General features: G+C 33.6%; 3 protein-coding genes and 1 long non-coding RNA gene across 4 annotated transcripts; all 4 read right to left on the bottom strand.

The window, feature by feature from the left end:
* Positions 1-4,460: 4,460 nt before the first annotated feature.
* LOC17891041 (VIN3-like protein 3) lies at positions 4,461-9,984 on the bottom strand. The gene is made up of 7 exons (XM_023787046.1): positions 9,775-9,984; positions 8,344-8,409; positions 7,321-7,644; positions 6,299-6,631; positions 5,924-6,221; positions 5,539-5,837; positions 4,461-5,457 (listed from the first exon to the last, which is right to left on the bottom strand). The coding sequence occupies exons 2-7, from the start codon at positions 8,360-8,362 to the stop codon at positions 4,592-4,594; spliced, it is 2,139 nt and encodes a 712-aa protein (XP_023642814.1). The 5' UTR covers positions 8,363-8,409; positions 9,775-9,984; the 3' UTR covers positions 4,461-4,591.
* Positions 9,985-11,374: 1,390 nt separating this feature from the next.
* LOC17892690 (afadin- and alpha-actinin-binding protein) lies at positions 11,375-14,214 on the bottom strand. The gene is made up of 13 exons (XM_006297837.2): positions 14,047-14,214; positions 13,919-13,956; positions 13,728-13,839; positions 13,544-13,641; positions 13,048-13,234; positions 12,868-12,930; positions 12,713-12,787; positions 12,558-12,623; positions 12,389-12,466; positions 12,189-12,299; positions 12,000-12,077; positions 11,786-11,905; positions 11,375-11,700 (listed from the first exon to the last, which is right to left on the bottom strand). Exons 1-13 carry the CDS (start codon positions 14,077-14,079, stop codon positions 11,614-11,616), a joined length of 1,146 nt encoding a protein of 381 aa, XP_006297899.1. The 5' UTR covers positions 14,080-14,214; the 3' UTR covers positions 11,375-11,613.
* Positions 14,215-18,596: 4,382 nt separating this feature from the next.
* Positions 18,597-19,681, bottom strand: LOC111831628. The gene is made up of 3 exons (XR_002834723.1): positions 19,520-19,681; positions 18,874-19,236; positions 18,597-18,791 (listed from the first exon to the last, which is right to left on the bottom strand). It is a non-coding gene; the product is annotated as an uncharacterized LOC111831628 (long non-coding RNA).
* Positions 19,682-19,953: 272 nt separating this feature from the next.
* LOC17893877 (VIN3-like protein 2) lies at positions 19,954-21,087 on the bottom strand. Its single transcript, XM_006296692.2, has 3 exons — positions 21,066-21,087; positions 20,646-20,771; positions 19,954-20,565 (listed from the first exon to the last, which is right to left on the bottom strand). The coding sequence occupies exons 1-3, from the start codon at positions 21,085-21,087 to the stop codon at positions 20,057-20,059; spliced, it is 657 nt and encodes a 218-aa protein (XP_006296754.2). The 3' UTR covers positions 19,954-20,056.
* Positions 21,088-21,619: the final 532 nt, after the last annotated feature.

Here is a 21,619-nt window from a genome sequence, read left to right as displayed (position 1 = left end):
CTGTACGAATTCCGGGATCAAAAACCAAAGTGAAACCTCCATACCAATGAGCAGAAGGACATTCACCGGTTACAAACCGGAAACTCCACCGGCAAACGCCGGGAATAAACCTACCAAACGGAAGGACAAAACAAAATTGAGAAGAAAACCGTTCACAATTGAAACCAACCGATGCGACGCTTGTCAAACTTGGATTCAAAACTCCCAACGAAATATGAATGTGTTGAGACGCTACCCAAGTCAGAGATGGTACCAGAATTAAAGCCGTGAAATTATTTCTCATCGAATTCATATATACCACCATCATCAATAAAACGACGAGAACTTGAGATTCTGATTTTGCCAAGTAAATTACTTAAATCTGTAAAGAAGGAAAGATGAAAACTAGAAGAAAACAGAAAAGGACCGACCGACGCCGGAGAAGCCAGCGCCGGCCGGAGATCTGAGTTGATGGAGGTTGTTTTGTGGCCTAAAAAACTGCTACGAAGAAATCGCCTTTGGCGAGAGAATCTTGCGCTTTTACTTGGGAATTCCTCGTCAGTTTTACTAGCCCAAATCCTAGAGAATCACTATTAGAGCAAAATTAATCACTTTTTTATATTTCAACTTTTATATATATATATATATGTGTGTGTGTGTGTGTATAAGTGTAAGTGTAAAAAATTAATCACTATAGGGTTACTATTAGAGGAAATTTATTTGTGTCTGTAAGTACTGTAAAATTACAAATTCATCATTTTTGTGTGTGTGTGTGAGTTCTTGAACAATGACTTGATTAATTTTCGTGTTTATATATGTGTTTATTTGTTGAAATCTTGTGATTATTTATACACACACTATTAAAGATTTTAGAATTGGTTTACAAAAAATATTAATATTTTCGAAGTTATAATTGCAAGGGAAAACGCCAACAAAAAAACGAAAAAGGTTGTTTGTAAACGAAATGTGGTACAAATCAGGAGATAATATTAAAGATTTTCGAAGTTATAGTTGACAGAAAAAAAAAAAGATTTACAAAGGTTGTAAGAAAAACAAATTACATTTTATTCTCAAGTGTAAACAACATATCTTAAGTTCTTAACAGTATGCAAAATAAATAAGTTATGTTTTTATTTATTTATATATATATATATATATATATATTTTTCATATTAGGTTATCTTACTTTCAAGGTTATGGTTCTGCCCTATCATTTAAAGCAGAGTTGCTTAATTTGCAATGTAGAATCTTTTGATTATAATTAGGATAACACAAAACTTTCGTATACAAAGGGACTAGCATAATTATACTAAAGCATAGAGAGGTAGATACAAATAAATACGAGCACTACTTAGAGGTCAACCCTCTTGAGTTTATTTGACGATTATATAAATACTTAAATCTCAAATCTGGAATACCATAAAATTAAAGCACAAAATATTATGTGTGTCATTACAAAGAATTACTTAAAAATGAAGATGCAGCTAATATAAAATATTGCAATATTAGTATACGTACGTGTATCATCAGTGTATGTTGATATATCTAACTACCAAAACAAGTGACATCAGTGTATGTTGATATATCTAACTACCAAAACAAGTGAAGAAGCAAAACACATGTTCAGTTCAACTGAATGTTTCATCTTCTTCTGATTGTCTCTTCTCTACTTAAATTATTCAAGTTGTCTAAAGTTTATTGGCCTTGAGTTATAGCTATTATATATTAGTTGGACGATACGTACATGTATAATACTTAATTAATTAATATTAATTACGGCATCACATCAACTTCAAAAAGATAAGAAGACGACGCATGGCACTTACTTAGACATGATTGATCGATCTCTGTGAATGGAACAGTTTACTTAATGTCTACTGAGATAAGGTTTTTGTTTGTGAAAGCGACGTTGTTAATTAAATATGATACTTAATTAATAAAATAAGTTGACAGAACGTACATTAAGTTTTTACTAGACGAACCTTTGTATTTTTATTTTTATCCGAGAGGTCTTATCTAGAAAGGATATTCACATAATTTTAATTTGAATTTTTTTTTTATACGGTATAAAAGTTAAAGTAGAATTGTCTTAAATTCCATGAAAATAAGTATTTGTTTTTCCAAAAATACTATTATAAATTTAATTTTCTATAAATATAATTAATTTAAATACATGTTTTTCCAAAAATACCACAAAACTAAAACTAATTTTTTTAACATTCAAAATAATTTCTAAATTCTAAACACTAAACCCAACTTCTAAAAATTATACCCTAAAATCTATACCACATTTCCATTACATATGAAAGTTAAAACTGTTTTCTTGTAAGAATATATATGATTTTTTCAGCTAAATTTCTTCTACCAAAACTCTTTGCTTGCAAATTTATATAGAAATATATACGACCAAAACTCTTTTATATATATATATATATTTGAAGGAGAAATATAAGAGCGTCGGTCGATGACCATTTTATTGAAAGAAAATATCAAAGGTTGAAGACAGAAGAAGAGTACATATGTGTATATGTAACCAAAGCTAACAAGACTGCGACATTTTGCTTTTTATTCACGAGAGCCTAAACCCATTCTCCATTGAGAGACCTCGATTCTTTATATTGGACAACGACTACAACCTTACATTTTGTTGTCACCCTAAGCTGTTCTCATTTCATACTATTGGATTTTTACTTTTTATTATAAAAATATATATATATTTGTTTGACGATGTCTTATATATATATCAACATTATAACCCGTGAATTTTGGAAGATCCTTATCGAAGTTGCTTAACATTATTACAATCTATTTATCTAAAGGTACTGATGATCAAATATCGATTATATAACTAACTAATTCTGCTATATTCCGAATTAATTATACTCTCCTCATATTTCTAAATTCTAATTTGGTTGATATATGATATATATCTTGCATTATAATTTGAACATTATAGTTTGAACATGTAAATGAAAAATTAGTAGTAAGATTCATTTTGGTAATAAATCATTATTCAGTATAGCCACCAGTCACCACCAATCATAATCTATTATTTCAGACATGACTACAAGGTTTGGCTTATTAGCTATTTTTGTTATAAGACCTTGGGTCCCCAAAATCATTTGAATGCTATACATCTATATTTTATACTCTCTTTCATTATTATTATTATTTTCTAAATCATTAGATCATTTTTTTGTAAATTTCCCAACGCTATAGGGAAAGTACAATTTTTTATATTTACAAATGTCTCAAAACCAGAAATTTTTTGTTGTTTCTCTGTCTCTAAATCAACAAAGATGAATAGGAAGATATGTAGATTTGTAAATAGAAACATAATTCAACCGACAGAAACAAAGTAAATAAGTCATATAAACACAAATGACTTGATTCTAGCTAGAATGAAATAATAATTTTTTTTTTTTTTTTTTTTTTTGATGAAATAATAATTTGCTAAGTATATTATAACTATTTGGCACATGATAATTGTAAAAAGCTGAAACGAGTATTAATGTCAGTTTATATACTCGAGAAGTTTTGATTGACTCAATTTATGGGGAGAAATAATGAAATTTGTTGGTTTTATAAGAGAGGTTCGTCGAGAGAGTTTGTAAAAGAGATAACATAATTGGACGAGGAAATGGTCCCAAGAGACGACGAATAGAATAGTAAAGTAAAGAGAGTTCTCTGGTCAGTTTTGGTTTTAGAAGTTTACTGATACCGAAGCAAAGTAGGCATGCATGCAATAAAGTTTGGCCCTTTGCATTCTTCACGAGATGCGAGCGCACTCTACAAATAACAGTGCCCTTTTATTTAGGTTTTTTTGGTTGGGTTAAGCCGTTGAATTCAACTATATATTAGAGCATCTCCCTTTTTATTTTGGAGTGTTAAAACAAATTTTTTTGTTAAATTTAATGATTAATTTGAATTTGTGAAACTCTTAAAGAATGATTAATTTTTCTTCTTCTAATGATGAACTCTATAAGGGGTTCTAAAAAAGTTTATTTTTAAAATAAGTTGTGATTGAATATTTATGATTGAATATTTATGTATTATGACTGTTGTATCGTTAACAATAATTATTTTTTATTTTAGTGGAACATTCTATAAGCCCTAAAATGGAGAACGAGTTCTTACTTTTGGTTAGATGATGATACATAAATCTCCTTGGGGATAAATGACGGTGGGATAAAAAATATTATTTTAAGCCAAATTACACATTGTTTTTTTAGTCCGTCGAAAGCCATGGGCCTTAATACTAGTATAATAAAAATAATTTTTTTTTTTTATAACACTCTACTTTAGTTGAAAGGCTCTAGTTGGGCTTCATTGACGGAGAGCCCACTCCAGCAACAAGATTCAGGTTCATGTTTATTTAGAAAATGTTACTTATTACCGTTAGTATAATATTTTCAAAAATTGGCGGTAAACTAGAAGACTCTGACCAAAGTAGAGAAAATATTAAAATCCAAAATCCAAAATCAATATTAAAAAACTTCTGTATCAAATAATGCTTAAAAAAATCCCAACTGAAGAAGAAAGAAAAGTTGAATCCTTTCAAAATAGTCCAAAAGAGAGTTGAAATAAAAAGACTTGGATCAATGCTTTATCATCAGATGCCACTATCAACCGCAGGACGCTTTCTTGTTATGCAATCAGAGAATGTATCAATGAGCTGTTCAGCCAGAGCTTTTGTATCTTCCCCGAATGTCTCGATGAACGTTTGGACCACATATTTCTCCTTAGCTGTGGCTCTTAAGCTGTACCAGGTGAGAAACTTCCGTCTAAACTCACTTGTAACTTGGCCTGAGCACTCAAGCTGCCTAATGAGCTTTACACCTTGCTCGAACGAAAAACTGCTGCAGCTTGCTATGTCCTCCATTTTATTCGCATTCTCGGGTCTATCTTCACGGTCATTGAGTTCGTCTGACCTGAATCTAGGGGGCGGAGGGATGGACAAATCCTCCAGGACCAACTCTTTTTCTTCACTAGAATTGTTTTGCTTCATCTGTATGACATCAGAACCAGTTAAAACTTCGGTCGCTACTTCTTCTTCGAGGTGATCCTTTTTTTGCCTTTGGCCTTCACTGTTGAATTCAGGTCCCACTAAAGGCGGTGGAGGTGAAAGATTGTTGCAGTCGGTAATACCGCTTTTAAAGCCAAGTAGAATATTTGACATTACTTCATCTTCGAGGTTTAGTGTAGAGACTGTGGATTCATCTACGCTCAATTCTTTGGCGCCGCTAAAGCAAACAACTTTGAAGCAATAATCTGTAGCTGGAGTTAGACCAAAGACCTCATACCTTGTGTCTGGACTGAACAATTCACAAGTCCAATCTCTTGGGTAGTCTTTCTCTGAGCTCTTACGATGCCATACAGTGTAATGAATGGTGGTGTCCCTTGAGGAAGATTCTTCAGCTCCAATAACCAAAGTGACAGAATTCGCGAAAACATTCTCAAATCTCATCTTCCACGAACCTGTTATTCATATCAAATCAAGCACTGAAGAAGAAAACAAAAGTACTGTACTAATTGATCATAAGTGTTTATTGATCTTACTTTGCATCTTAGAAGACAGAAGTTGACGATCAATCTCTTTCAAAGCAGAAGCGCATTCTACCTTCACTTTATTTACGCAGACAAGTTTGTTAACGATCCCTCTACTCATATTTGATGGAGGACCAGTAAGAGGACCACCGAGTTCAGTTTCTAAATACTTCGAAGCTTTCTCCACATTATTTAATATAACACTGTACTTCTTTGTGCCCTTTAGGAGCTTCTGAGCCGAGAGAAGACGAAGACAAAGTACGTCTGTTCTTCGTTCTTCCTTGGCAACTAACAGTTGCTTCTTCAAACATCTGAGAAGAAAATAAAAGAGAGAAAATAAGTATCCATCAAAGATAGTATAAAATTATAGGATAGAAGATAGTGTGATTGATTTTACTCGAGTAGACAATTCCTTTTTCCGCAGGAGACGCAAAGGTAGTATCCATCAACATCATTACTAATGTTATCCTCCTTCATACCCGAATTTTCACTCTTGAAAGCGCAATTCAGATGGCACGACAAGCCACAAGATTCATCGTCTAATGAAGAATCCGAATTGCAGGTTAACCAGAGACTAGGATCTTTATTGTCATCATACTTATGGCAGACACAACAGGAGCACCTTCGGCAAAAAGTGTTTCCCCTTCTCAGTTTAGCCTGGCAAGCCAAGTTTTTACAGCGGATAGTACCATTCCCTGATCAATGCTATGTTCAAGTTAGCATATAGAAACAGTAGAATGATATAAATACTACTGCAGAACGTGTTTGTTACCTTTAGTTTTAGCTGACGGAGTCACATCTTGCAAAGGATCAGAATCTTTACTCTGTCTTTTTGGTGATGAATCCCTCTCTTCTACCTCAGGATCTCCAGTGTTTTTCTTTGATAAGGTTTTAAAAAGCTTGTTAATGATCTCATCTTTCGTCAATCCTGTGTATTTTAGTCCATTCTCTGATTCTGCACACAATATCTCTCGAATCTCATCGCAGGGCCAGTCCTGCAAAACATTTTTTAAGGCAACACTGGAATCTTTCGACAGTTCATAGACGAGCTGTTTCCTTTGATCGGCACTCATTTTATTGATTCCGGTTGAGTCACCTGCTGCTCCTGAATGAAGAGAAAAGGACGTAAACTTACATTCTTCATGACATGAACACAAATTAGACGAAGACTGCTTCCAAGACTGATACATAAAGCTTGTTAACCAAATTTAGAAGAATGGTTTCAGATCAAAACCTATGCAACTAGAAATTCTAATCTGTTACCATGTGGTTTCAGACACAAAGAAAGTTACAATAAGTTCCAAGAAACTCTTTTATGGTACGACACATCAAAAAATGAACTAGAAAATGTGTTTTAGAAGCAACAAACTAGAAAAGTAGAAATACTCACAATCAGGAAACTTACATCTCAATCGAAACACAACTCCTAAAATAACAATGTATTAACAATAATTCTTCATAACAGGAACACAAAATAGACAAAGACTGCTTCCAAGACTCAGCCATAGAAGCTACATGAGTTTGTTAGCCTAATTTAGAAGAATGGCTTAAGATTAAAACTTATGCAACTAAAAATTATTATTTGGTACCATGTGCAATAACACAAAGAAACCTCAACTAGTACTGCAGAACAAAACACACAAATTCTACATATTGACATCAACAAGTCTGAGTAACTGAAACAACAACACAAAAACTCAAAAACCCCAGTTCATCTAAGTCAAAGCAAGTGAATTCACAAAGGTTCTCTAAGAAGAATCCACATTTATTACTACTGCAGAACATGTCTGTTACCTTTAATTTTAGCTGAGGGAGTCACATCGTGCAAAGGACCAAGATCTTTCCTCTGTCTTTTTGATGATGAAGGCATCTCTTCTACCTCCAAATCTCCAGTGTTTTTCTCTGATACGGTTTTGAAAAGCTTGTTGATGATCTCAATTTTCGTCAAGCCGGTGTGTTTTCTTACTTTCTCTGATTCTGCATTTAACACTTCTCGAATCGCATCACAAGACCAGTCCTGCAAGACTTTTCTAAAGGCTCTAACAGAACCTTTCGACAGACTATAGACAAGCTGTCTCCTGTCACTGAAAGTGCTTGCATACCAATCCACTGAGTCACCTGCAGAGAAAAGGACGTAAATTTACATTTCAATGGCAACACGACTCTTAACATTGTTTCACCAATAATTCTTCATGACAGGAACGCAAATTAGACAAAGACTGCCACAAAGACTCAGACATAAAAGCTACATAAGCCTGTTTACCAAATTTAGAAGCCTGGTTTCAGACCAAAACTTATGCAACTAGAAATTCTAATCTGGTACCATCTACAGTAACACAAAGAAACGTCAACTAGTACCTTAGAGAAAACACACAAATTCTACATGATGCTGAGACATCAACTAGTCTGAGAAATCCAAACAACAATACAAAACTCACAAAACCCAGAAAAGAACAAGCTACATGTTTCCACATTCAGTACTATGTCAAAGCAAGAACCCATAAAGGTTTCATTTTTTATAAAAAAGAATCCACATTCATTACTATAAGTTCGAAGAACACCTCAGACACAGGGAAAGTTTCCTCTTTTATGGTAAAACACATCAACTAGTGAGCCTGAAAATGTGTTTTAGAAGCAACAAACTAGAACAGTAGAAAGACTCGCAATCAGGAAACTTTCCAAATAAAAAGAGCTCTCTATATTAGAGGATGTAGAATCAATAACACAGTAATCAAAAGTAAACTAATAAAACCATCACGACGCTGAAAAAGTCTCTAAAAACTAGGAATTGCATAGCCCAAATATAAAAGACATTACCTTTATCAAAAGACGCCATGAAAGAGGGTAGTAGAAACTAGAGAGCCTAATCCAAACCCACGTTACCTGCAACGAAAGAGAGAACAAGTAAACAAAATGAGACTTGAAAGAGAAAACTTGTGAGCGTATGGACTAAACCAGAGAAAACAGATTGTGACGAACTAGAGAGATCGTTCGTTAAAGAGAAGAAGAATGCAAACAAAGAGTTCTTCCACCAAAGCTACAAAAATCAAATGGTTCTTGTCTCTATTTATCTACAAAAAGGTTCAATTTTTGTTGAACGGAGAGAAGAAAGAGACGAAATAAAAATAGTTTTTATAAATCAGGGCCAAAGGATATGCATGTCATTCGTATTTTTGCATATTAGTTCCTTAAAAGTTTCTATTCATTTCATACAAATTTGTTCGTTATTTTTAGCTAATTAGAGTAATTATTTTTAAAACTACATTTCACAATAATGTGTATATATATTTAATGATTGAGGTTGTGAAATTTATGTGTTGAAATGTTTTCCAAGGATCTTTGAAAAGCTTAGAGATAATGTTAAGTATGTTAGAGAAACAATGATTTGGATGAAGTTGTGCCTAAGGAATTAGAGATGATGTGAGACATATGATAAAAGATAGAGGAAGATAAAATAAAATAAAAAGGAAGTGAAATATCACTTCAAGAAACTGTATTCCAAACTAAACTTCTTATATGTTAAACAAAAAAAGGAGAAGCAATTGAAGCTAACGTTACTTAATAGTTACATGATTCTAGTGGCACCAGAAACATATACAATGCTCATATCACAAGAAGTTGGGAAAAGAATGGATGCATGCATGATCTTATGAAAACTGGAATCAGAAAGATATCAAATCCTGATGGAGAACTATACCATTTGTTGTGAAAAGGGAAACTAAGACTTTTGAATCTTGAACAAATATTGTTTTACCCCAAACTATTAGTAAAGAAAACCCCATTTTGACTAATTATTCTAAGAGTAGATGAAAATTTAGATTGCTATTGTTAAAAGTTGAGAAAAAAACTTATGCATTCGGATTTCAAGGGCTCCGGGTTAATTCCAAAGGTGAACATAACTAACATGGATGAAAGACTTAAAACATGGATCCAAAATGACCAGTGTTCCGGAATCCAATATCTAAATCTGAATATCCTGAAATTCCAGATATTCGAATCCGTTCTACCCCTAACCAATATAGTGTAAACATTTATGTTTATCCTTTACCCAAGATCTTAACTAGATTCCATTGAATTGCATATAATACACACAATCACATATCAATCAATAAAATCAAGAATTCACAATACAAATGGTTTATGTAAATATTTTCAATTATTATTAGATGAAAATCTACAATAAACTCAAAAGATATTACAAGAATTCAACATAACAGAAAGAAATCTAAAGTTAGGCATTTGACATACCGTATGAGATTGCTGTAAGAAAATGATCTCTTTGATGTTATTGATCGGAAAAGGTGGTGTATATCGCACAAGATCTACTCTTATATGAATCTAGATTAAAAATTAATGAAACTATATAGGATTTCTCTCTAATAGGAACTCGAGTTCTGATTGATGTAAACGATGAATCGTCGCTCAACCCTGTGTTCCGGCGCCTCTCGAAAATATATGTGAAGTTCTCTTTATATAGGGAAAAAATTTAGCCGCACTCCAAAACCCTAGAAAATATGAAATCTTAGTTGTCAAAAGCGGAATCTAAATAACTGGCGGCCAAAAGAAGTTTTTAAAATGTGTCTGTCACATTTTTAATGAATTTTGACCACTTTATATCTTCATAAATTTTTACTATATATCTTAATTAATTGTGCCGGACCATTTTAAATTTATTTAAATCAAATATGACCAAAAGCAGTATGATATAGCTATAGATTTCCTTCTGTAATATGTTTTAGAGTGACACTTGGTGTGAATCTTGAGTGTATGGGCTTGATTGGTTGATGCGTTGGAATCTTTTTAGAGCCATATAAATATTTACAACTCAATATCTAAAGTAATCATGCTTTACAATGTTTATATTTCTCTTTTTTATTCACAACCAAATCTTTTTATTTAATTATTTTTTAGCTGTAAAAAGTCATTTTTCTAAAGAACATATTTTATGCTTTCCAAATATTAATTTTTACAACCAAAATATTACAACAATAAAAGCTACAATTACAACAAAATAATTTACAACTTAAAACCTACAGTCAAAATTATAAAGCTACAAACGTAACCATTCATGCACTATTTATCTTGTTTGCAACTCCCTATGTAAGTGTATATGAGATCTCAATTCATATAAAGTTTTAGGTGCGCCCTCAAACCCTTAGGACATCCTCAATAGGGGTATCTTAAGCCACACTCGGTTTTAGTGGTTATCAAAGGTCGCCGATTAATATTTGTATCATATAAAATTATAATAAAATATACATATACATTATCCTTTTAATCAGGGAAATAATTCATGTATTTCAAAATTAGTCTATTACAATTAATAAAATAATTATGTATCCTTATTTTTTATATAATTCTTTCATAAAAGTGACAAAAATAAAAATTTAAAAATTTCAACAAAAGAACTGCCATTTTTAATTCTCACATAAGATTTTTTGGTATTTGTATTTTTTTTAAAAAAAAATCAAAACTGAAGTGTAAATTAATTTTTACCACTAAAATGTGTGGTTAAGTTTGTTAGAGATACCGGTGTGTTGTTTTCTAAACACATACAATAAGAATTTGGTTACAAAAGGCTTTGATTCTTCTAGTTTGAAATACGAGTAATTTCAATATTTTTACATCAAACTTATATGCTATAGTTTACCCAATATTTTATATCTTGTTAAAACAGCATGATAATTGCCTAGATTTGTGTTTGTGTCAATTTGGATTGTTACATGGTTTACACTTTACACTTGAGATAATAACGTCTATTTTAGAAGTAATAGTAACATAGTTCACTAATAATTAGATTTATTTCTAAGGATAATCATATGTATTATGAAGAAAAAACGTAACTACATGATTACAACCAATCACTCATTCATCTATAATACTCTAAAAGCTTGCAACTTGCTGTCAGCAATTGTTCTGTACAACGTTACAAGCACGAATCCACATTCATATTAATTTTTATATAAACTCTTAATGTTATCTTCCTGTGATTTGATTCGAAAGACATAAGACATTTCTTTGTTAAAACAAGAGAAATTACAGGAAGAGATTTTCATATTTTGAACCTGGCATTCACAATCTAATCATTCAGCCACGCAGTCCGTTGGAAGATTGCGGAGGAGCTGAGTTCCTTCTCCGGTCTGTCTTAGGTAAATGTTTAGACATTATAGATTCCTGCATCAGAAGATTGTAGATTTGGATTGTTTGCGGATGATATCATAGGAATTGAGAAATCAAAGAAGAATGTGCTTTAACAGACCTGTTCTTGAATAATACTGCGTGCCTCTACGAGTTGTGCTTCAAGTTCAAGTTCCCTCTCTGACGCTTCTGAAGTAATAGACACTTCTTTTTGTGCATCTACTAACTGACCCATACGTTCCTTTCATATATCAAAACAAACAAAAAAAAATGGAACAGGTTAGTAAATGAGAAACTATAAAATATGATTGAATGCTTAAAAGTTTTCATTTTACCTTAATGGAAACCATCTTCGTGCGCAAACTATCTTCTATTTGACCTCGAGCCATACGAAAAGGTAGGTCGAACATATCCTGTCAATACCAATATTCTTTCCTGTTGGTATGTACTAGTGTTTTGGTTGTGAATTGTATACAACGGGAATCAATCGATAAATGATTTATCTTGTAATGAGATTTATGTACCGTCTTCCCGCCCAATGGAGACTGAGAAGGGTCTGCACCTTGTCTTCCATTAGCTATCAAAGATTGGTTGGTTAATCCTCCGGAAGCATTCAAGAAAGAACGCATGTCTCCCTGTCAAAACGTATCATAGTTTATCAATATAAAGATTCTTTTACACAGTTTTTTTTTACAGATGGGATGAAAAAGACTAAGCAAATAACCTGCGTGGATCGCAGTAACGCTCTCAGATCAGTGTTCTCTGCCATCAGTTCTTGGTTTTTCGCCTCATATGCATCCACCTGACAAGATTATATCGCGCCAATAATATAAGTAACGCATCAATTCAATGGAATATAAGGCATGAGTAGCTAATTCTGTCGTTGTGGTTACAATTTTTTTGTAGAAATCAGAGTCAGCTTTCTTCCCGCTCCATGTCCCACGCTGTCTGCCTTCTTTCTGTGAATATATACCCGAGAATATTCATTAGCCAAAGGAGAGATCCAAGGAAAACTCAATAGTCAGTTATTAAAATTCCAAACGAGTACCTGCAGTAGATTCATAATCTCCATGCCTGATCTCGTTTCTTTCTTTTTCTCCATCAAAACTTGGTTTAACCTCTCCTAAAATAAGATGCAATTTTTCATTAACTACTACTCGACTTACATTACAAACACTTAGAACTTGGAGTGTGAGCCTATACCTGTAACTTAATGTACTCCTTTTCTTTCTTCTTGGTTTCATGTAATTGTTGGGTTTTAACTTGCTTTCATACAAAAAGAAAACAAAAGGTTCAAAGGGCACTGCATCAGGATTCCCAAATTCTTTGAAACATTACAAAAAACAGAGATATCTAGCTGGTAAATTAAGCAATGATCCAAACCTGGTTAGCAATCACCATCCGCTGAAACTCATCTCTCTCTTTCTGCAACTTCTCGTTATGGGCCTTTAAAGCCGCTGTATTCTTGGCTTCCGTTCTTGTGACAGAACCAAGTTCCCTCTCCTTAGATTGCAATTGAGTCTCAAGCCTTTCAACTTTTGCCTCAAGTCTCGCCATGTCAGATAAAAGTCTGAATCAAACCAAAAAAAAAAAAGAGCAAAGGCAAAAAATACTTCAACATGCATACAAAGAAAGTAGCAATTTCAGTAACTTTTATGCCAGCATTTTTGTCTTCTTCATTACTCCCAAATGAATTTCACCAAAACAATATTCTAAACACACAAAAAACCAAAACCAAAAACAGTAACAAAATTCTTTATCTAGATCACAGAGTCTATCTCATCCAGAGCAATAGAAGCATTAAGATTGAGCACTATCATAAATTCAGAATGCAACACAGAAAAAATCATCATTCAAGTAAAAGACTAAAAAATCTCACCGTTGTCTCTGATCATTAGAAGATTCTCTAAATTCCACATCTCGTTGCCTCTGTTGGATCAAAGCGTATATACAATTGCAAGTTCTCGCAATCGAAACCTAAAAACAAGTTCATCGAATCAGATTCATCAAAAACAAACAAAACAAAAAACCATAAGAGATTTTGATTAAAAAAACGCACGCACAGGATCGGTAGCGAAGAGGTCAAGCGAAGCTGAGAATCCATAGGTGACTAAGCTCTGATTCAGATACTTGACACAGTTCTCGAGATTATCAACATCGGCGAAATTATGCTCCCTGATTGAGAAACAGAGTCAAAACCGAATCCAATCGAAGAAGATAAACACGGAATGAACCGAGAAATCAGAAAACTCACCCGATCGGTGAAAAACCAAACTGAGGCGGCGACGTCAACTACAAGGAAAAAGAAGCAAACACACGAAATGAACCTTAAGAGACAATTCGCGAAGCAGTGTAGAGTAACGAGAGAGAGAGAAGACGTACTCTGAAATCGAATTCCGGTACAGTCAATGACATAGTTGACCGCCGTGTATCCGCCGTGAAATTGACGCCGGAGAGAAAAAAGTGAAAAAGAGAAAGAGACAAATTCAACTTTTCACCAAAATCCAAAAAATTAAAAAAAAAGTGAGTCAAAAAACAGTGAATGTGTGTCTCTCTTGGATAGATCTATCTTTCTTGGGGAGTGAGCAGAGAAATAATTAAATGAAACTAAATTAATTATAATTTTAAATAGCTGTTTTTGATTGTGTACGTTGCGGTGCACTCAATGTATCCGTGTTTCTTCACGTGATTGTTAAATTGGTACGATTAGATTTGCTTACGTGTCATTTTATTACTGGTTGAGACTAGTTTTGTTGGGTCTATCGCATTACTGAGAATAAATTGTATAAAAAAAACATTCGATAACTAACTTTGCTGGATTGTTGGGCGGGAGATGCCACGTTGGTTCTTAGCAACGTTCGTTGTAGTCGTGCTGAGCAATAAAACTTTTTTTTCTGTAATCGTTTTGGAAAATAATTTTATTAATGTTTAACTAATATAATGCTATTCGTTTTCTAATTGTAGTCTTACACTCTCTGATGTGTTTTATATTTCCGCTTTACCATAATATTAGGTAACTTGAACTCTTGATTTGATATAAATTTGTAATATTTTTTTTTGTTATTATTTAATTGAATATTTATGTATCTTATATCAGTATTTGTATATCCAAACAACCAATATATTTGTTTAATTTGTTTGATTATTTATTTAATTATATTTATTACCTTAAGTGTTTTTTTTTTTAAACTTTTTCTAATGACATTTAATGTAAATTCTTACAATTTATAACTTGAACTCTTGATTTGATATAAATTTGTAACATTTTTTTTTTGTGAATTTGACATGTTTCACACAAGTTATAAATCTATTAAAGTATAATTTTTTACTATACTCTTTGTAAATACACTAAAAAGGATAAAATATGCATTAAAAATACTAAATAAACAAAACAAAGAAAAAAAAAAGATGATTAGGAGAATGGCAGAATGCATATATCAGGCAATTGGTTTTTGTCTATAAACCAAACTTTGATTCAATTCAGTCTAGAAAAAATGTAAAGACTGAGAATCTCAACAAACAAGAGCATACGTTTACAACAAGAAGACAAAGAAGGGAAAACAATATACTTGCAAAGAGAACCGAGAAAGTAACAAAGCAACGAGGTGATTAATACTAAGTGTAAGCCAAATGAATAATCAGAAAAAATATCACAGTGAGAACAATACAGCTTTGCATATTCCTCAATGATATTACAAAAGCTTGCATAAAGCAAACTGGGTTTGCATTAAGACAGACCTCACATATCTCACATAAGTTTCTCTTGGAATCAGTTATAAGCAAACACAGAAAAACTCATCGAATCAATCATTCTACACAGGTAAGAGAAGGCATTGTTCAATAATATGGTGTAAAACACTATTTTATGGTAAGCACACACACAACTATAGTTTCAGGGGTGTCACATACTAATTTTACCTACACGAAAACACACAATAACTATTGCACGTATCACTCACATTACAAATAAAAGAAACGAAAAGAAATGCAGCTTCTGATTTTGTATAAAGGAATCTTAGATGCCACCAAATATTAAATTAGACAATTTCTATGAATAAATGTTACACAGAAAAATCACAGGTGAAGAAATGAATCACATCATTTTAAGTCTAGTCACCTAAGGACACTACACTAACCAATACTTTTACTCTCACCAACTCAGTCCTCTATGGAACTTTTACAAACAAAACCAGATAACAAACTATTAGTATAGCAAACTGTTTTAAGTGACATGAGCACAAACATTACAAACAAAGTCATAAAAAAGACTCAGAAAATGCAAACTTGACATGATGGTAATGACTGTAACATGAATAATAGCATCTAAGGTTTCATCCGATAATGGATGAAACCTGAATAACCAAGCAAAGAATATAACAAGACTATCAACAAGAAATAATAAAACCATATAAAGGAAGCAAACACTACAAACATAGTCATACAGAAAATGCACAATTCACATGATGATGATGATGATCGTAACATGAACAATAGCATCTAAGGCTTTATTCGACTGTGGCTGAAACCCGAATAACCAAGCAAAGACCATAACAATTATACGAATAAGAAATAATATATCTATAAAGGAGGCAAACATATTCAAAATCAGATGCAGAAGATTTACAAAACTAAGAGATTCATGCTTTAAGTGATATGAGCACAAACACTCGAAACAAAGTCATAATTAAGACTCAGAAAATGCAAACTTCACATGATGATGATCATCATAACATGACTAATAGCATTTAAGGTTTCATCCGATTGTGGCTGAAACCTGAATAACCAAGCAAAGACCATAACAAGAATACCAACAAGAAATGATAAAACTATAAAGGAAGCAAACATATTCAAAATCAGATACATATGATTTACAAAACTAAGAGATTCATGTGTTATTCAAATACACCCGTAAGCAGTGGTCAGTTTATAGACCAAGTATAACAAATAATCAGCAGTCATAGGAAACAAAGTTACAAGAAAAGCATAAAATCAATATTTCCAAACTGGAAGTATCAAGAACGATAAAGCAGAATAACTTCAAACTAAACTGTTTGATTTGGGTTAGAAATTACCATTTTATCAAGTAATTTACTATATTTTTCCAGATTCAACGGTAACAATTTATAAGAACTCCTCATCCTTCATGAACAAAGTATGCTAATAAGCTTATATGTACCAACTTTATGTTTAGAACAAGAGAGAAACTTAAGCAAATGCAATATGCATGATTTTGAATGATTGGTGATTCCAGTTCTTATTCAGAAGTCTTATGAAAGGGTGCAAAAGAATAACCTGAAACTCTTATGATGATCTTCAAATAGTGGAGAACAGCTGCCTGCAAATAAATATATTGATGTTAACATATATATGTAAGTTGTTTGATACATTTGGTGTCTTCACAATAGTGAGTTTATTGAACAACCGAACAAAAGAAAAAGATTAAGCTTAGAAACAATAGTATAACGAAACTAGATCAAGTAGTAAAGCATAGGATTTAGAAGAAATAGAAATTCACATACCTTAATTCACATACGTAGAACATTTAATCATCCACATACCTCAAACTTGTACGCTTGATCATGCATGCTCCATGAATGTCATACTTCTGCATATTAACGAAGAGATAATTTAAGCAAGTCAAAGAGTTAAGGAACTACCTGATTTGGGTCATCGAGGAGATTTATTTTGGCATAAGTACTTTCAGCGACATATCTCAAGCTCATTAATGTATAATAAGACAACAGACCAGATCGAGGCATTTGTGTTTTTGGGTCAGATGACTAAACCCCTGAATCAATGGGAATCTCATTTGACACGAGTGACTTGGACCCGAGACTTTAAAAGTCTGGGACTGTCTTTTTTTTTGTTCTACCATCAGCTACAAGGACATTGAGAGAGGTAATTTTTATTACCTTAACCGAGTCGAGGCATTTGTTTTCAGCTCGGTGACTAGAAACCCGAGAATCTAAAGCACTGGGACTGTCTCGTTTTCGTTCTACCATCGGGGACAGGGACATTCAGAGAGGTAATTTGGATTACCTTAACCGAGACGAGGCATTTGTTTTCATCTTGCTGACTAGGAACCAGAGAATCTAAAGCATTAGGACTGTCTCATTTTCGTTCTACCATCAGGGACATGGACGTTCAGAGAGGTAATTTTGATTACCTCCACCGAGACGAGGCATTTGTTTCCAGCGTGGTGACTAGGAACCCGAGAATCTAAAACATTGGGACTATCTCATTTACGTTCTACCAACGGGACAGGGACATTCAGAGAGGTACTTTTGATTACCTCGACCGCGACGAGGCATTTGTTTCCAGCTCGCTGATTAGGAACCCGAGAATCTACATTGGGACTGTCTCGTTTTCATTGTACCGTTAGGGACAGAGGGACATTAAGAGAGGTAATTTTGATTACCTCGACCGAGACGAGGCATTTGTTTCCAGCGTGGTGACTAGGAACACGAGTATGTAAAACATTGGGACTGTCTCTTTTTCATTTTACCGTTAGGGACAGGGACATTAAGAGAGGTAATTTTGATTACCTCAACCAAGACGAGGCATTTGTTTTTAGCTTGGGGCAAAGGAACCCGAGAATCTATAGCATTAGGACTGTCTTTTTTACTTTCTACCAACAGGGACAGGGACATTCAAAGAGGTAATTTTGATTACCTCGACCGAAACAAGGCAAACCCGAGAATTTACAGAATTGGGACTATCACAATTTTAATCAATCATCAGGGACATGGACATTTAGAGTGGTAATTTTGATTACCTCGACCAAGAGGATAGTTTTCATCCCGGTGACTAGGAACCTGAATAGGGACTGTTAATATTTAGACAGGAAAGCCTGCAGACCATGCATTTTCTTTTCAGCTTGTTGACTATGATCATGACGTATTTATAGAAATCTAGGGCAGTCTCACTTTCGCTATAACATCAAGAACAGGGTCATTCATAGCCAACTAACCAGCCTTATATGGAACATTTAGTGTAAATTAAGAATCCAAACCAAATTCAAGCTAACCTGACCCAAATCAAAAGCATGATTAAAGCTTTTTTCCACACCCGTAATTGATACCACACCTTATAATTTTGGTTCAACCTATCACACGGTCAACCTCAACCTGCACAATTTTGAATATATATATTTCAGTATTACTGATTTTATTTGAAGGAATGGTTAAAACTATCAGAAATAAGATTCACCTCATTGGCTCCAAACATTGTAGAAGAAGTCTCTGGCTTATACAGGTTCAAGCTCATCGTCGGTGATTGAGCATATCCCATGTCTTAATCAAGCATTATCTAGAAATTAGAATGTGATACATGGTAGGTTTCAACCTCTCCACCAAGATACTGCAGCAAAGTTAAACTGCTTCACAACAGTTCGTGGAGTTTCCCTATGCGTAACTTGATGGGTACTCAGAAAAATCCCCCTTTTGTGCAATACGTCAGTGACATTAAAACTCATTCACGGATGAAGCAGATTCTTTCCAGTTTGTTCCATAACAAAGGCAGAGTATATTCTTCTTCACTGAAGATGGTCTATACCTTGAATGATCTCTGAATCTGCATTAAAGAGAACTTGAAATCACATAAAAGATAACGAAACAGAGTTGTAATCTATTGAAGACTAAATAGTTTGAATTAGAGAGATTACAAGCACCGCTAAAATCAAAACCAGAGATCTGGAAACGAAAAAACCCCCAAATCGTTCTGAAACCCTAGGATCTGAAACTAAAACACCGACGATGGAGACAGAAAGAGAACGCAATTCCCAAATCTAACACTTTGCTTCAAAGTAAACCCTAAACCATGTTATTATGAAATCCACAAAGAAATTGAAACCTACCGATTCAAACCAGAACTTCGTTTGTTCTCCGTTTATGAAATCGAACCCTCACGAGCATCGTCATCACACCACCATCGACTGATTCCTCCATTGTTGCGAATGAGAGAGAGAGAAAAAGAGACAATGGAGAGGATCTGGAATGCAAATTAGGGTTTTGAGTTTTGGCTCCATCGATTTCAAAGAGAGCGTTGTTTTTTTATAATCATCAGAAGAAAGAAGTAGAATAATCAATCACTAACGGTCATAAATAATATTTGGGCTTAAACGTTGTGGCGGTCTAATAAGGCCCAATAATGTTAATTATGTTCAAGTATGGTTCCTCTTTTAAATTGATTTTTTCTTTGGTTATATGGAACATAAACATTTATATAACTCAACACAAAATCCATGAAAATAATCCAAATAATGCTATAAAAATTATAATGTAGATAAAATAGAAGTTGAGACTCTTTCTAAGTGATGATCCCAAACAAAGAAAACAAAATACTCAAACTTGAAACATGAATAATGCTTGTATGAGGCACCCTCCACACTAAATCAATGTCGAGGCTTCTTACATGAGGCACCACTACTACCACCTCCATCACCGCCAACGCCAACACCTAAGCCAGTATTGGCAGAACCCTTCATTGATGCGCAATAAGAGAATATGTCAACGAGCTGTTCAGCTAGAGCAACTGAATCATCCTGGAAAGAATGGATGAATGTCTTGACCACAACTGTCTCATCAGCCGTCGCTTTTAAGCTGAACCATGTCAAGAACTTTTGGCGAAAACTACTCTGGATGAGATTAGAACACTCTAGCTGTCGTATCAGCTTCACGCATTGCTTGAAACCATAGCTCTCCGGATTCTTCTCCTTCTCAGGTCTGTCTTGACGGTTATTGGTTTGGTCTGACCTCACAACGGGCAGATTCTCCTGGACAGGTTCTTTTATGACCAACTGTGTTTCTCTAGGACAATTCATGTCTCTGATCTTCATCATCTCACCTACATCAGATTCGGTTTTGAAGCAAACTCTTTTCCCTTTCCCCTTGATGTCAGTTTCTAATGATGAAAACAATTTTGTTGCAATGTGTGAGAAACTATGTAAAATGCATGGACTATAAACATGTTCCTTTACGTACCTGGAGCTTGAACTGGAGCTTTACTAGTCTTCTTCCCATAGGAACTCAAATGACGAGGCGTAGTGTTTTTCCTTCTACTCTTTTTATCATCACTTATTGTTATAACCCTTGAGGTACTTGCACCTACTGCATGAAGTTAAATGACCCCATCAATTAATATTGGAATCAGCATTCATCAACCAATATGAGCTCATGGAGATGGAAAAATATTGGAAAGAACACGATAATCTTACACCACCTAGCTAGTAAAGTTGTAAAAGCATCACTATATATGTTCATCTTCACAAATCTAATGCACAAAAGAAAGAAAAAACTCCAACTACAGTTCCAAGGATTCAAACTAAACAACCTAGCAATAAATCTTGTGAAAATCAAAATTTCTAAGAACTATGGAAATCCAGAAACCAAAAAGAGAATTACCGTCGAATGAAGAAGAGGCCATGAGAGAGAACTGAAGAGAACCTAGTGAAAGAAGAGAAGAGATTGGGGAAGAACAATGATAAGGTTCTTACAAAAACTTTAAAATCAAAACGTAACGTTTTCTATATGTTAAAAATCTACTATATATCATTTAGGTAGGTAATCATATAGAGGATTTCTTAGCAAAAATGATTTATAGAATGGCAAGATCATATTTCTATCGAACGGTGCTAAATAAAACAGCTGTTTCCTACCGTTTTTCACTATATATTGGTTGTAAGAAATCGGATACGTTTTTGTAGATATGTGGTATTTATATTAAATACGTGTCAAGTTAAAAACACTTGGTTTACCTTCATTATGAATTAAGAACTAAAGTAATTGGCTGGTTCAAGAGTTAATTAGACATGTCAGATTTGATAATTAGACAAGTGTTGTGCTTAATTGTAGCTAGTAAATAAAGACAAGTTTGAGTGCTAGAAAACTTTCTAATAAAATATCTTTAATCTCTTTTCTTTCTTTACATTTAAGAAAATAATATAGATTTACAAATT

The sequence above is a fragment of the Capsella rubella genome, unplaced genomic scaffold (assembly GCF_000375325.1).
Source record: "Capsella rubella cultivar Monte Gargano unplaced genomic scaffold, Caprub1_0 scaffold_3, whole genome shotgun sequence".
NCBI lineage: Eukaryota > Viridiplantae > Streptophyta > Magnoliopsida > Brassicales > Brassicaceae > Capsella > Capsella rubella.
This window is presented reverse-complemented; position numbering and strand designations above follow the sequence as displayed.

What these genes read in the sequence shown, in the direction of transcription:
- LOC17892690 (XM_006297837.2), bottom strand. Translation starts at nt 14,079, where the DNA reads ATGTCATTGACTGTACCGGAATTCGATTTCAGA. An exon ending in CTCCATTGGGCGGGAAGACG is followed by an intron (nt 12,078 to 12,188) that starts GTACATAAATCT and finishes TGGTATTGACAG; the next exon opens with GATATGTTCGACCTACCTTT. An exon ending in CGAAGATGGTTTCCATTAAG is followed by an intron (nt 11,906 to 11,999) that starts GTAAAATGAAAA and finishes GATATATGAAAG; the next exon opens with GAACGTATGGGTCAGTTAGT.
- LOC17891041 (XM_023787046.1), bottom strand. An exon ending in TCCGTCAGCTAAAACTAAAG is followed by an intron (nt 6,222 to 6,298) that starts GTAACAAACACG and finishes AGCATTGATCAG; the next exon opens with GGAATGGTACTATCCGCTGT. An exon ending in AAAAGGAATTGTCTACTCGA is followed by an intron (nt 5,838 to 5,923) that starts GTAAAATCAATC and finishes TTTTCTTCTCAG; the next exon opens with ATGTTTGAAGAAGCAACTGT.
- LOC17893877 (XM_006296692.2), bottom strand. Translation starts at nt 21,087, where the DNA reads ATGGCCTCTTCTTCATTCGACG. An exon ending in GGCCTCTTCTTCATTCGACG is followed by an intron (nt 20,772 to 21,065) that starts GTAATTCTCTTT and finishes AACTTCATGCAG; the next exon opens with TAGGTGCAAGTACCTCAAGG. An exon ending in AGCTCCAGTTCAAGCTCCAG is followed by an intron (nt 20,566 to 20,645) that starts GTACGTAAAGGA and finishes TTTCATCATTAG; the next exon opens with AAACTGACATCAAGGGGAAA.